Source organism: Bos indicus, chromosome 3 (genome assembly GCF_029378745.1).
Source record: "Bos indicus isolate NIAB-ARS_2022 breed Sahiwal x Tharparkar chromosome 3, NIAB-ARS_B.indTharparkar_mat_pri_1.0, whole genome shotgun sequence".
Classification (NCBI taxonomy): Eukaryota; Metazoa; Chordata; class Mammalia; order Artiodactyla; family Bovidae; genus Bos; species Bos indicus.
In genome coordinates this window covers 70,383,896-70,397,194 of record NC_091762.1, presented here as the reverse complement: position 1 = coordinate 70,397,194, position 13,299 = coordinate 70,383,896, and the positions used below count along the sequence as shown (strand labels likewise).

General features: G+C 38.0%; 1 protein-coding gene across 5 annotated transcripts in view; it reads right to left on the bottom strand.

The window, feature by feature from the left end:
* Positions 1-13,299, bottom strand: part of ERICH3 (glutamate rich 3) — a 121,671-nt gene that overhangs the window by 58,231 nt on the left and 50,141 nt on the right. For all 5 annotated transcript variants that reach the window (XM_019957259.2, XM_070786304.1, XM_070786305.1 and 2 more), the window contains one exon: positions 9,013-9,231. In XM_019957259.2, coding sequence (XP_019812818.2) covers positions 9,013-9,231 — 219 coding nt within the window. The remainder of the gene's footprint in view (positions 1-9,012; positions 9,232-13,299) is intronic.

Genomic DNA, 13,299 nt, shown 5'->3' with positions numbered 1-13,299 from the left:
CAGATTTTGAGGACACTAAACTGACACTGTATCCTTTACTTCCTCATCTCCCTCAACAGAATGAATTCATTAAGTCTGTTAAGACCAGAAATTATCCAGCTGGATTTTGATTTTGGTAAGAAGGCCCCCAAATCGGACCCTCTTAGTAGTGGTCTGCCCTGACTCCTAGAAGCATTTCTGGTTCTTCCTTTCTTCTAGGGTGTTGTTCCACAATGCCAGCTGCAAAGATATTTTGATTGTTGAATTGACTTTTTTTATACTGTTTTTAAGTTCTTTTTAGTTATGTAGTTACCAAACTACAGTGCTAATTTTAAGCAAAAGCATTGTTTAAAAGAAAATGTTGCCTAAAATAAATCAAGCCTGCCATGAAATATGTTGAATTACAATATATTAAAATCATGCGATGTTTTTCCTTTTTCATTCTCAAATCTTAGTCTACTGATGAGAAAAACTAAGAGTAAAAATACCAAGGTAATGCACTGGCTAGGAGAAATTTTTAAACTATTTTAAATTTTAAAAATATTACTTAAATTAAGTCAAACAAAAGAAATGCGTGATTTCCCCACAAAGCTAATATTTGTTAGGCTTTATTTGTTACTGGAGAAAAGGGATCTATACCTGAAAGGCATAATTATCATCTACAATATTTACCTAAGCTAAAAAGTATAACTAAAACTTACTCTTTGCATGGATAATAAAGCAATACCCATTTATGAACACACTGCTAATAAACATGTGACTAAATGTAAATAAAATCAAACATCTGCTCTCAACAAGCTTTATAACCTGGGAGTAGAATTAAGAATAAGGGTACATGAATATTTATGCTAAGCAGAAAATATTAAAGAACATAGGAAAAGTAAAAAAGTCCTCTTGAAGGGAAGAAGAGATGGAATCCTATTACTGTGTACAGAAATACAGTATAGATCATAAAGTCTTTGAGAAGATCAGGGAAAGATAGGTAGGGAAACACATTCTTCTTATCTGTTATGCATTCTCAGTCAATTCATAGAATATCTGGCATAAACTAATTTTTAAAAAGTATATACCTGAGATGGGGAAGTAGTAGACCAACCAGTTGAGGGTATAGAAAATAGTTCAGCTTGGCTTGGCTACGAGCAGAGAGAAAGCTGGAAAAGGGCCAAAATCAGAAGCCCTTAAATGCTAGTACACTAAGCATGCCCCTTTATTCTGATGTTTTGACATCTGGGTCCTTGCTGACTCTGGGATATAGCTCACCCAAGACTAACCAGTTCCTAGACATGGGCTTCCCTGGTGGCTCAGTTGGTAAAGAATCTGCCTGCCCAATGCAGGAGATGCAAGTGACTCTGGTTCAATACCTGAGTCAGGAAGATCCCCTAGAGAAGGAAATGGCGACCCACTCCAGTATTCTTGCCTAGGAAATCCCACGGAAAGAGGAGCATGGCAGGCTATTGTCCATGGGGTCACAAGAATTGGACACAACTTTGTGACTAAACCAATAGACATAATAAATGACTTGCCTAGGAGAACATTTATCACATATAAACCAACCAACTGAGAGCCTATATCCACCCTCCCCCAGTCTCTAACAAACTGGGCCCATATTCTGCTACCTTTACCAGGCACCAGACAACTGAGGACAGCCCAACACCGAAGCCTGCCAAAATCATTCATACCATCCTGTCCTAAACCTTCTTACCCCCCGTTGCCTGATCCTTAGAAACCACAACAGATGCTCTTTCCCACCTTTTCCTCCCACCCTCACTCCTGACAGTCCTGGTGCTTCCCTGGGTGACCCTACAAGGCCTGGTGTGATGGTTAATTTCATCTATCAACTTTGCTGAGCCACAGTGCCAGATATGTGGTCAAACAATATTCTAGATGGATGCCTGTCTAAAATAAACAGGGATTTCCCTTTCTCTTGAGAACTGTAAGTGACAAACTTAAAGGCAAGAATCCTGATCTATAGGTCGCAACATAGGTGAATAATAATGTGACATTTTAAAGCAGGCAGACTACACCTCACTTTCATTAGGAAAGCAGAAGCTAGTGAAAGGTTTTAAGCAGGCAAGAAAAAAGCTGGGAGCCAGTCTACAAAGTTTAATTTTAACACCATTATATAGAATCTACTGCTACTGAGATGGACTGTGCTTACACTCCTCTCCCATTCCTGCCTTTAACTCTCTGCTTCCTGATTTTGTTTGCTAACTTCCTATCTACCTTTCAGGCATCTGTAATTGCATAGGGCTTATCTGAAGTCTGGAAGGTGGACAGGGGAACTCAGGCAAATAGGAGAAAGCCCCAGACTAGTTCAAGCCTGGAGAAACTCTTTGCCCTCTCTTTCATAAAACATATAAGAAATTAAAGCAAACTATGTTTCATTGTTTTAATTGATAAACATACTGTTTAAGTAGGTTCTTATTTGGACTTCCCTGGTGGCTCGAGTGGTAAAGAACCAGCCTGCAATGTAGAAGATATGGGTTCGATCTTTGGGGTAGGAATATCCCCTGGAGTAGGAAATGGCAACCCACTCCACTATTATTGCCTTGAGAATCCCATGGATAGAGGAGGTTGGCAGACTACAGTCCATGGGGTTGCAAAGAGTAGGACACAACTGAGGCAACTTAGAATGCATGCAATTTCTTATTTGAAAGCCTTTATTTTCACATCTATAAACACTATTCACATCTATAAACACTATATAGGACATCCACGTTTTCAGTAGGCAGCTGTGTAGAATAAAGTGATAGGCAGTCCTGAGTGGAAACACAAAAATCTGCAGATCAGTGAGGTAAAACTCAGAGTAAAATCTAACTAGTCGCAGAGATTCCATAGAAGCATTATAAGCTCTCTAGGTATTATATATTCACATTATAAAGCAACAGGGTACAGAAGCAATGTGCTGGGCTGTGAAATTTACACTATGTCATTTGGCTTCCTGGATCATGGCCTAGAGACAGAGACCAAAGAAGCCAGGGATCCTGTTCTACATATGCACAGAGGAACAGGTGATGGGCCACCAACAAGCCATATTTCTTTGGCTCTTTCTTTTACCTCTTTCTTTTAAGAGCATTTTCTTTGGGATGGTAGTCATGAAAGTATGAATTTAATGTGTAAATTAATCATGAGAGCCACCTTTCCTTAAATGAGTCTTTTCTAGATCAAATATAAAATAAATCCAAATATTTAAATGAAAATACATGATTTACCCCACTGTGCCAATTTCATTCTTAAACCCAGGACCTAGGAGCTAGTGACAAATCCCAGAGACATCTAGAAAACTACTGAAGCCATGTGAGAAGATGATCACATCTTGAATTTTGAATAGAAAGACAAGTGTCAAGGTCTAAGCCTATGGTGATGTCCAGGTTTAGGGGTGAAGATGAAAGAGATGTAGAGGAGCACGACAGTAGGTAAAAGGAGAGAGCAAAGAACCATGAAAGTAGAGTGCCACGAGGCAAGAGAGAGAAGCTTCACGGAGGCGGCAGTAATAACATAAGATACTACTATCAAAGGAAAATCATGGTAAGTAGAAAATATAAACTAAGATGGTAGAAATAATTCTAAACATACTGCAAAATAAAATAAATCAGTAATTAAACTCACTAATTAAATGGACAGATTCTCAGTTGAAATAAACAGAAAGCACACATATGCTACATAAATATATTTAAAGTCTAAAGCTTTAAAGACATTGAAGAGTGAAGTAAAAGGAATATAAATATATATATTCATATATATATAAATAATCTTTCTGTGATTGTGGTTTTCATAGATAGGAAAAAAGTTGAAACAGTGACAGATTTTATTTTCTTGGACTCCAAAATCACTGCAGACAGTGACTGCAGCCATGAAATTAAAAGATGCTTGCTCCTTGGAAGCAAAGCTACGACAAATCCAGACAGCATATTAAAGAGCAGAGATATGACTTTGCCGACAAAGATATGCCTAGTCAAAGCTATGGTTTTTCCAGTAGTCATGTACAGATCTGAGAGTTGGACCATAAAGAAGGCTGAGGGCCAAAGAACTGATGCTTTTGAACTGTGGTGCTTGAGAAGACTCTTGAGAGTCCTTTGGACTACAAGGAGATCAAACCAGTCAATCCTAAAGGAAATAAGTCCTGAATATTCATTGGTAAGACTGATGCTAAAGCTGAAGCTCCAATACTTTGGCCACCTGATACAAGGAGCCAACTCATTGGAAAAGATCCTGATTCTGGGAAAGATTGAGTGCAGGAGGAGAAGCGGGCAACAGAGGATGAGATGGTTGGATGGCATCATTGACACAATGGACATGAGTTTGAGCAGACTCCGGGAGATAGTGAAGAACAGGGAAGCCTTGTGTATTGCAGTTCATGGGGTCTCAAAGAGTCAGACACAACTTAGCAACTGAACAACAATATATAATCTAAAGAAAATAAGGAGAAGTACTATTAGACAAATAGATTTTGAGGCCAAAAGTAATAATAAAGAGGATCTTTTTTTAATAATAAAGAATATTTTCACCAGTAAGTTAAAGTATCCTAAATCTGAGGGCATATAAGTATGAGTATTGAGGGCAAGTATTCTCAATATTTACAAGACAGAACTCAATTAACTACAGAAAGAAACAGACAAATCCACAACTACAGAGAATTAATTCTCACTAGAACTCAAGAACTAAGAGACCACATGGATAAAAAGAATAATAAGGATGTAAAATTATGAGTAACACAATTGGACATTTCTTACCTATTGGAAGAATTCTGCTCCCAACAATTAGAAAAGCACATTCTTTATAAAAACTTAGCCTATCTTAGCCCACAAAGCAAATCTCCACAAGTACCAATGGATCAAAATCATACAGAACAAGATGCTTTTTAAGAGTAGCATTCAGTGAACAAAAGGAGTTCTAGGATTTAAAATATGGCAGGAAAAGAAAAATGTCAATAACCCACAGATATAGAGAATGGGCTTGTGGTTGCGGAGGGGAAGGGGGTTGGGGAAGGAAAGGTTGAGAGCCTGGGATTAGCAGATGCAGACTATCATACACAGGACTGATAACAAGGCCCTAATGTCTAGCATGCATGTGTGCTCAGTCCTGTGCAACTCTTTGCAACCCTATGGACTATAGGCTGCCAAGCTCCTCTGTCCATGGAATTACCCAGGTAAGAATACTGGAATGGGCTGCTATTTCCTTCTCCAGAGGATCTTTCTGACCCATTGAACCCACATCTCCTGCGTCTCCTGCATTGGCAGGTGGGTTTTTTTTTTTTTTTTTTTCACCACTGAGCAATCTGGGAAGTCCAATATATAGCACAGGGAACAAGATGCAATATCCTGTGAAAAATCATAATGGAAAAGGATATGATAAAGGATATATAACTGAGTCACTCTGCTGTACAGTAGAAATTTAACAGAATATTCTAAATCAACTATACTTCAATAAAACTTTAAAAAAGAAAAATGTCAATAGAATGTGTGGAAGATAAAATTGAAGAAATCTCCCAGCAAGTAGAACAGAGAGGTAAAGAAGTAGAAAATATGAGAGAAAAGCTAAGAATATTAGAGCATCGGTCTAGTGGTACCAACATTCTCAAAATAAGATTTCCAAAAAGAGAGAATAGAAGTTAAAAAAAAAAAAAAAAAAGACCAAGTCAGACTGAAGCCTTGTAAACTCAAGAGCTAGACACACCAAGGTCTGTCAGAGCCAGGATGCCTGCTGACAGCCGCTGTGTTCCTAACCTGAAGTAGAATGCCCAGGGGAAGCTGGCTCAGATGCTTATCTATGCTTCACTGGTCATGACCACAGGGTGGAGAAGTTGCTGCTCTCTCCTCTGTGCACAGCTACAGAAGCCCATTTGCCTGAGTATATTCTGGCTGGACATCCAGCATCTACCTCACATGAGGACTTCACTAGATGCCCTGATTCTGGTGAGCCCCATTTTTCTAAGAAAATTAAAAGACACTTGCTCCCTGGAAGAAAAGCTATGACAAACCTAGACAGCATATTAAAAAAGCAGAGACATTACTTTGTTGACAAAGGTCTATAATAGTCAATGCTATGGCTTTTCCAGTAGTCATGTATGGATGTGAGAGTTGGACTGTAAAGAAAGCTGAGTGCCAAAGAATTGATGCTTTTGAACTGCAGTGTTGGAGAAGACCCTTGAGAGTCCCTTGAACTGCAAGGAGATCAAACCAGTCAATCCTAAAGGAAATTAGTCCTGAATATTCATTGGAAGGACTGATGCTGAAGCTCTAATACTTTGGCCACCTGATGCAAAGAACTGACTCATTGGAAAAGACCCTGATGCTGGGAAAGATTGAAGGCAGGAGAAGAAGGGGATGACAAAGGATGAGATGGTTGGATGGCACCTTGGACATGAGTTTAAGCAAACTCTGGGAGTTGGTGAAGGACAGGGAAACCTGGCATGCTGAACTCCATGGGGTTGCAAAGACTTGGACACGACTGAGCGACTGAACTGAACTGATTTTTTTAGAAACACTCATGACCTGACCTCTCTTACTTCCCTGCCAGGAGCTCTTAAAACTGTAAGGAACCAAACCTAAATGGTGACCCACAGCTCTATTCAGCTTATTTTCTCCTGGAAATATTAGCCTTTCATTACGATGCTAAGTTTGAGCTTTTTTATGAAGTTTTATGCATATAAATAATAGAACTCCAAAGAAAAGCAGGGACTCAATTAACACATTTGTCAGTATACTGCTTGCTCTGAGAAGGAGTCAGGGATGTAACAAGGCAGGAAATAGGGGGCTTATCATATGACAAAAGTCTGCTACTTGTTGAGAAGTAATGGTATATACATAGATTTTTAATTGTTGTTTAACCTGAACATAAAGATTTTACATATTCTTATGGTTTATATGATATTTAAACATTTTTTAGAAAAGTAGGACTGGGTAGAGTTTATCCTAGTAATATATTTTTAACATTAGAAAATAAAATCTGCCACCAAATAAGGACAATGAAGGAGAAGGCAATGGCACCCCACTCCAGTACTGTTGCCCGGAAAATCCCATGGATGGAGGAGCCTGGTAAGCTGCAGTCCATGGGGTTGCTAAGAGTCAGACACAACTGAGCAACTTGACTTTCATTTTTCACTTTCATGCACTGGAGAAGGAAATAGCAACCCACTCCAGTGTTCTTGCCTGGAGAATCCCATGGACAGAGAAGCCTGGTAGGCTGCAATCCATGGGGTCGCACAGAGTCGGACACGACTGAAGCGACATAGTAGTAGTAGTAGTAATAAGGACGATGAAGAAATTACAGTTCTTGCAAATGGAGGCCACAGCCTTTAAGACAGCATGTTTGTTGGCCTGGTGGAGACAAATGCCAGCATTCAAAGAATACATAGTAAATTTGTGGATTAGTAGATTCTAATATCATGGCTCCAAATATTCACTGCCACCTCTTTATAAGAGGATGATACCTACACTCTATGTCAGGCTTTGGTTATGGAATTCAAGTGTAAGTGACAAGTATCACTCCTGAATGGAATCTACAAAGCATTCCATGACTCTGTTTGTCCACGAGGCAAACACACCCCAGGCAGGGATGATTCATCCAGTCTGGGTCTCAGAATTGCCACTGAACACCAACTGACAATATGATAAAAAGAAGTTGCTGCTGTAATCTGAGTCATCTGGGGTTGCTTGTTAGAAGGAAGCTATAGTAAACTAGACTGCAGAGAACTCTGTAGTAGGAAAGGAGATAACAGAAGTCCCAGGCTACAGAATATGAGTAAAGGATTTAGTTACTCTATATAAGGCGTGGGTATATAGAGAGACAGATGGATATTAGAGGAAAGAATAAACATCCAAATAGGAGAGAAGAATGACAGACAGTGCAAAGTGCCATGTAATGGGAAAAATACGCTCAAGGAACAGGGCTGGGGGAGGAAGGGGAGGGAACCTCCAGGATGAAGGATACAATGCTCTGTCAGAGACCGTTACAAAGATAGAGAATTGGTGAAAGGTAGATTGAAAGAAGGAAACCTAAGCAAGCAAGAGGAAAGTGAAAGTGAAGTCTCTCAGTCGTGTCCAACTCTTTGCAACCCCATGGACTGTAGCCCACCAGGCTCTTCAGTCCATGGGATTTTCCAGGCAAGAGTACTGGAGTGGGTTGCCATTTCCTTCTCCAGGGGATCTTCCCAACCCAGGGATCAAACCCAGGTCTCCCGCACTGCAGGCAGACGCTTTACCATCTGAGCCACCAGGGAAGCAAGAGGAAGATAGTCACAATTTTTAGAGAAGGTTATTGGTGAGGATAGCTGCTAGGAGAGAGATGTGGATGGGGGTAAATAAAGCACTTGAACTAGGCTGGTTTGGAGGAGCCAGCATGCTATCAATGTGCAGTGTTGGAACTTCACTCCCTGATTCTCCAACAGTGAAATGTTGACCCAGCCAGTGGCTAGTAACCACAAAAATTGCATATAACAGCTTATTGGTTGTGTATTTACACTATAAAGTAAGAGATTTTTGACCTTCATACTAGCCTGTATCTGTAAAAGTGTAAATGCCCTTAGAGCTACATTCTTTATCAGTATTTTGAAGAATGATTACAACAAAACAATATATTTTAAGGACATGGAAAGGAAAATATTTAGAAATATTATACAGTAATTTGCCAAAAATTATTAAAAGTGAGTTTTACTATTTTATACGGCACATTGCGGTTTTCAATATGTTACTGAATATTCACAAATTAAATGTTAAATACTTCCTGACATGACTTAATGGCAAACTGAAGGACATAAATGATTTGGAAATGGGTATAGTACAAACTAAATTTGAGTATAAGATTTACTTAATTTTTTTTGTCAATTATGCTAAATTATTCAACTGTATTACTCAAATATCTGGTTTAGGATTCATTCAAGTTTACAATTACTATATTTACAAAATTATTATATTTTTTATGCAAGTCATTTGGTATCAATTTCCCTAGATTCTGTTACTGCACATCTAGAAATCTAAAAGTGCAATGTAATCGGTACTAAATTAATGAAAGAAAAGTTGATTCCATAATCACCTTAGTAAAGACAGGTTCTAAGCCATTTGGAGCAGTGGTTGGACGAAATCTTCTCCTTCTCCATGTTTCAGGTCTATTTTCTCTTGTGATTTTTCCACTGGTGGGAGGAAGTGGAGGAGGAATAGGCATAATGTAACGGTTAATGCTCGGAAATTGGTATCGATTCATTCCCTGTGAATTGTCCATGGAGTTCCTGAACTTCATCATTGCCTTCTTGCCCTATAATTAGATTTCATGACATAAGAATGATTGAAACAGATTTGGTAACCCAACATAACTCAAAATTACAGACAAGACTATGATTGACATTGCAGGCAAACACAACTGATATTAACAGGCAAACAAAGTGAAAGTGAAGTCGCTCACTCATGTCCGACTCTTTGCAACCCAATGAACCGCTGCCAGGCTCTTCCATCCATAGGATTTTCCAGGCAAGAATACTGGAATAGGTTGCTGTTTCTTTCTCCAGAGGATCTTCCTAACCCAGGAATCAAACATGGGTATTCTGCACTGCAGGCTGACTCTTTACTCTCTGAGCCACCAGGGGAGCCCCACTTAATAGCCCTGTAGAGATATCTTCAAGAAAATTAGAGATACCAAAGATGGGCTCAATAAAGGACAGAAATGGTATGGACCTGACAGAAGCAGAAGATATTAAGAAGAGGTGGCAAGTATACACAGAAACTATACAAAAAAGATCTTCACAACCCAGATAATCACGATGGTGTGATCACTCACTAGAGCCAGACATCCTGAAATGTGAAGTCAAGTGGGCCTTAGGAAGTATCACTATGAACAAAGCTAATGGAGGTGATGGAATTCCAGTTGAGCTTTTCTAAATCCCAAAAGGTGATGTTGAGAAAGTGCTACACTCAGTATGTCAGCAAATTCGGAAAACTCAGCAGTGGCCACAGGACTGGAAAAGGTCAGTTTTCATTCCAATCCCAAAGAAAGGCAATCCCAAAGAATACTCATACTACCGCAAAATTGCACTCATCTCACACGCTAGTAAAGTAATGCTCAAAATTCTCCAAGCCAGGCTTCAACAATACGTGAACTGTGAACTTCCAGATGTTCAAGTTGGTTTTACAAAAGGCAGAGGAACCAGAGATCAAATTGCCAACATCTACTGGATCATCGAAAAAGCAAGAGAGTTCCAGAAAAACATCTATTTCTGCTTTATTGACTATGCCAAAGCATAGTGTGTGGATCACAATAAACTGTGGAAAATTCTGAAAGAGATGGGAAACAGAGACCACCTGACCTGCCTCTTGAGAAACCTGTATGCAGGTCAGGAAGCAACAGTTAGAATTGGACATGGAACAACATCTGGTTCCAAAGAGGAAAAGGAGTACGTCAAGGCTGTATAATGTCACCCTGCTTATTTAACTTATATGCAGAGTACATCATTAGAAACGCTGGGCTGGATGAAGCACAAGCTGGAATCAAGATTTCCAGGAGAAATATCAATCACCTCAGATATGCAGGTGACACCACTCTTATGGCAGAAAGTGAAGAGGAACTAAGAAGCCTCTTGATGAAAGTGAAAGAGGAGAGTGAAAAAGTTGGCTTAAAGCTCAACATTCAGAAAACTAATATCATGGCATCTGTTCCCATCACTTCATGACAAATAGATGAGGAAACAGTGGCTGACTTTATTTTTCTGGGCTCCAAAATCACTGCAGATAGTGATTGCAGCCATGAAATTAAAAGATACTTACTCCCTGGAAGGAAAGTTATGACCAACCTAGACAGCATATTAAAAAGCAGAGACATTACTTGGCCCACAAAGGTCCATCTAGTCAAGGCTATGATTTTCCCTGTAGTCATGTATAGATGTGAGAGTTGGTCTATAAAGAAAGCTGAGTGCAGAAGAATGATACTTTTTAACTGTAGTGTTGGAGAAGACTCTTGGGAGTCCGTTGGACTGCAAGGAGACCCAACCAGTCCATCCTAAAGGAGATCAGTCCTGGGTGTTCTTTGGAAGGACTGATGTTGAAACTGAAACTCCAATATTTTGGCCACCTGATGTGAAGAGCTGACTCATTTGAAAAGACCCTGATGTTGGGAAAGATTGAGGGCAGAAGGAGAAGGGGACGATAGAGGATGGTATGGTTGGATGGCATCGCTGACTCAATGGATATGGGTTTGGGTAAACTCCAGGAGCTGGTAATAGACAGGGAGGCCTGGTGTGCTCCGGTTCATGGGGTCGCAAAGAGTCAGACATGACTGAACGACTGAACTGAACTGAATCACATTTCATAACATAAGAATGCATGAAGTAGAAGTGGTAACCTAACATAATTCAAAATTACAAACTCAAAATTACAGGCATTGACATTATATGCAAACGCAACTGATATTAATAGGCAAACGTAAGACACCTCAACCTGTTGAAAAATGGCATTTTGCAGTATCCATAGCAAATCAAATTTTCATGGATTTCTAAACTTATTTAAGTATATATTTTAAACCGAACATATAATCATGGCATTTTTATAGTTCTTTGAGGATTTTACCTCAGAGATTCATTAAATCTACGAGGACCCAGTACAGTGAAACAATTTAGAATCAATAGGTTTGAAGTGTTGTACTTCAAGACAGGATTGGGTAGTCCACTCAATGATGGGATATTTGCACTTTTTCTTTTACATTGATTTCACCCATCCAGGTGTTACAACATTCCTTGATAATATGGTTTCAAGGAATCTAAAACCTTGACTCTGACCCAAAGTCTCTATTCAAGTTATTTTTACCTAGAAATTTAACTTGTAAGAACAAATTTTACCCAGTTAACTGCACAAGTACATTTATATAAGTGTGTAATAGGATATACACACACAGGTACACACACAAATATGTCTAAAAAATTTAATTGATCAGCTTGGGATTGACATGTACACACTGCAATATAAAATAAAATGTTTGTCCTTGACAAAAAGAGAAAAAAAATTTAGTTGAACTACCAAGTCCATCAGTAAAAGGATAATTAAATAAAATTTGCTTTATTATAAAAGATTCTCATCAAGCTTTAAAAAGAATATTATTAATCTATTCTTTTGGAGTCCTGACATAAAAAGCTCCATGCAGCATGGTCATACATTTCATTTAAATTATTTATATGTGGATTTTGATAAAATCAGGGATGACTGGAAGACTCTGAACACAGGGTTGCCTTTAAGGATTTGGATTATTTGTGGGAGTGGAGCATATAAATTTAGTCAACATTTAGTATCTTAATGACTAAAAAGTACCTAATGTATAATCAAAAATTTTAGTTTCACGTGTATTTGAGCCTCTGAATTTTCACATATTGATAATTTTTGTATATCTGAGGTAGTTTTCAAACTTTAGATTATCTTTAATCATTTAAATCTGTCTTATACCAATTTATTTAGTATTGTTTTAAATTTATTTTCAGCCAATTTATCTTTTATTTTGAGGTGCTTAAATTGTAAAAAGTTATTTTTAAGAAAGAGAAGTCATTCCCCAAACATTCTCATTGCTATTAAACAAAAGCAGATTAAATAAAGGCATGGGTACTTCATATTTTGATTGAAATCAACATTTTTATGAACAGAAGGTATTTAGATAGATATTCACCAAGGGGCTTAGAATTATTAGATTGCTTGATGTTGCAGGTATTATTTACGCTCTCATTTTTTTCTTACATTTTCCAATTTTTCTCTGCTGGTGTGCACTGACATTGTAATAACAAATATAAATTAAAGAAGTGAAAATAAGATAATAAAACAATAAAATCAATGAATTCAGAACTTTTTGGTCTTGGGAGGTTCTACTTTTAATTTCTAAGTAGTTATCCATCATTGGCATGCCTTATTTGGTAATGAAGTTTAGTAAATTTTTTAAAAATTAAACTTCTACTCCATACCTTTCTTTTTTTCCTAGCCCAAAGAATCTTGGACATCTCCCTATGGCAGTATAAATAATTTGCCTTATTTTTAAATATTATTTAATATGCTACAACATTTTTAAACAATAAATTCTTAGGTGTCTTCCAAATGTTCACTATTGGAAATATTATAATTCTAAAGTTCCTGAATCTATTTCTCTTCACATGCATGTATGTTCCTAGGATAAATTCCAATATGCTAAAATGCTTGAGCATGTTCATTTAAAATGTTGATAAATATTCCCATACTGCCTTCACAAATAGTTGTACCAATTTCTGTTCTTATCAATAGTGTATAAGAAACTCTCATTCCAAGTATAATCATTTTCAGTCATGTCATTAATTTACTCAACAGCATCTCAACCAATCTGTTT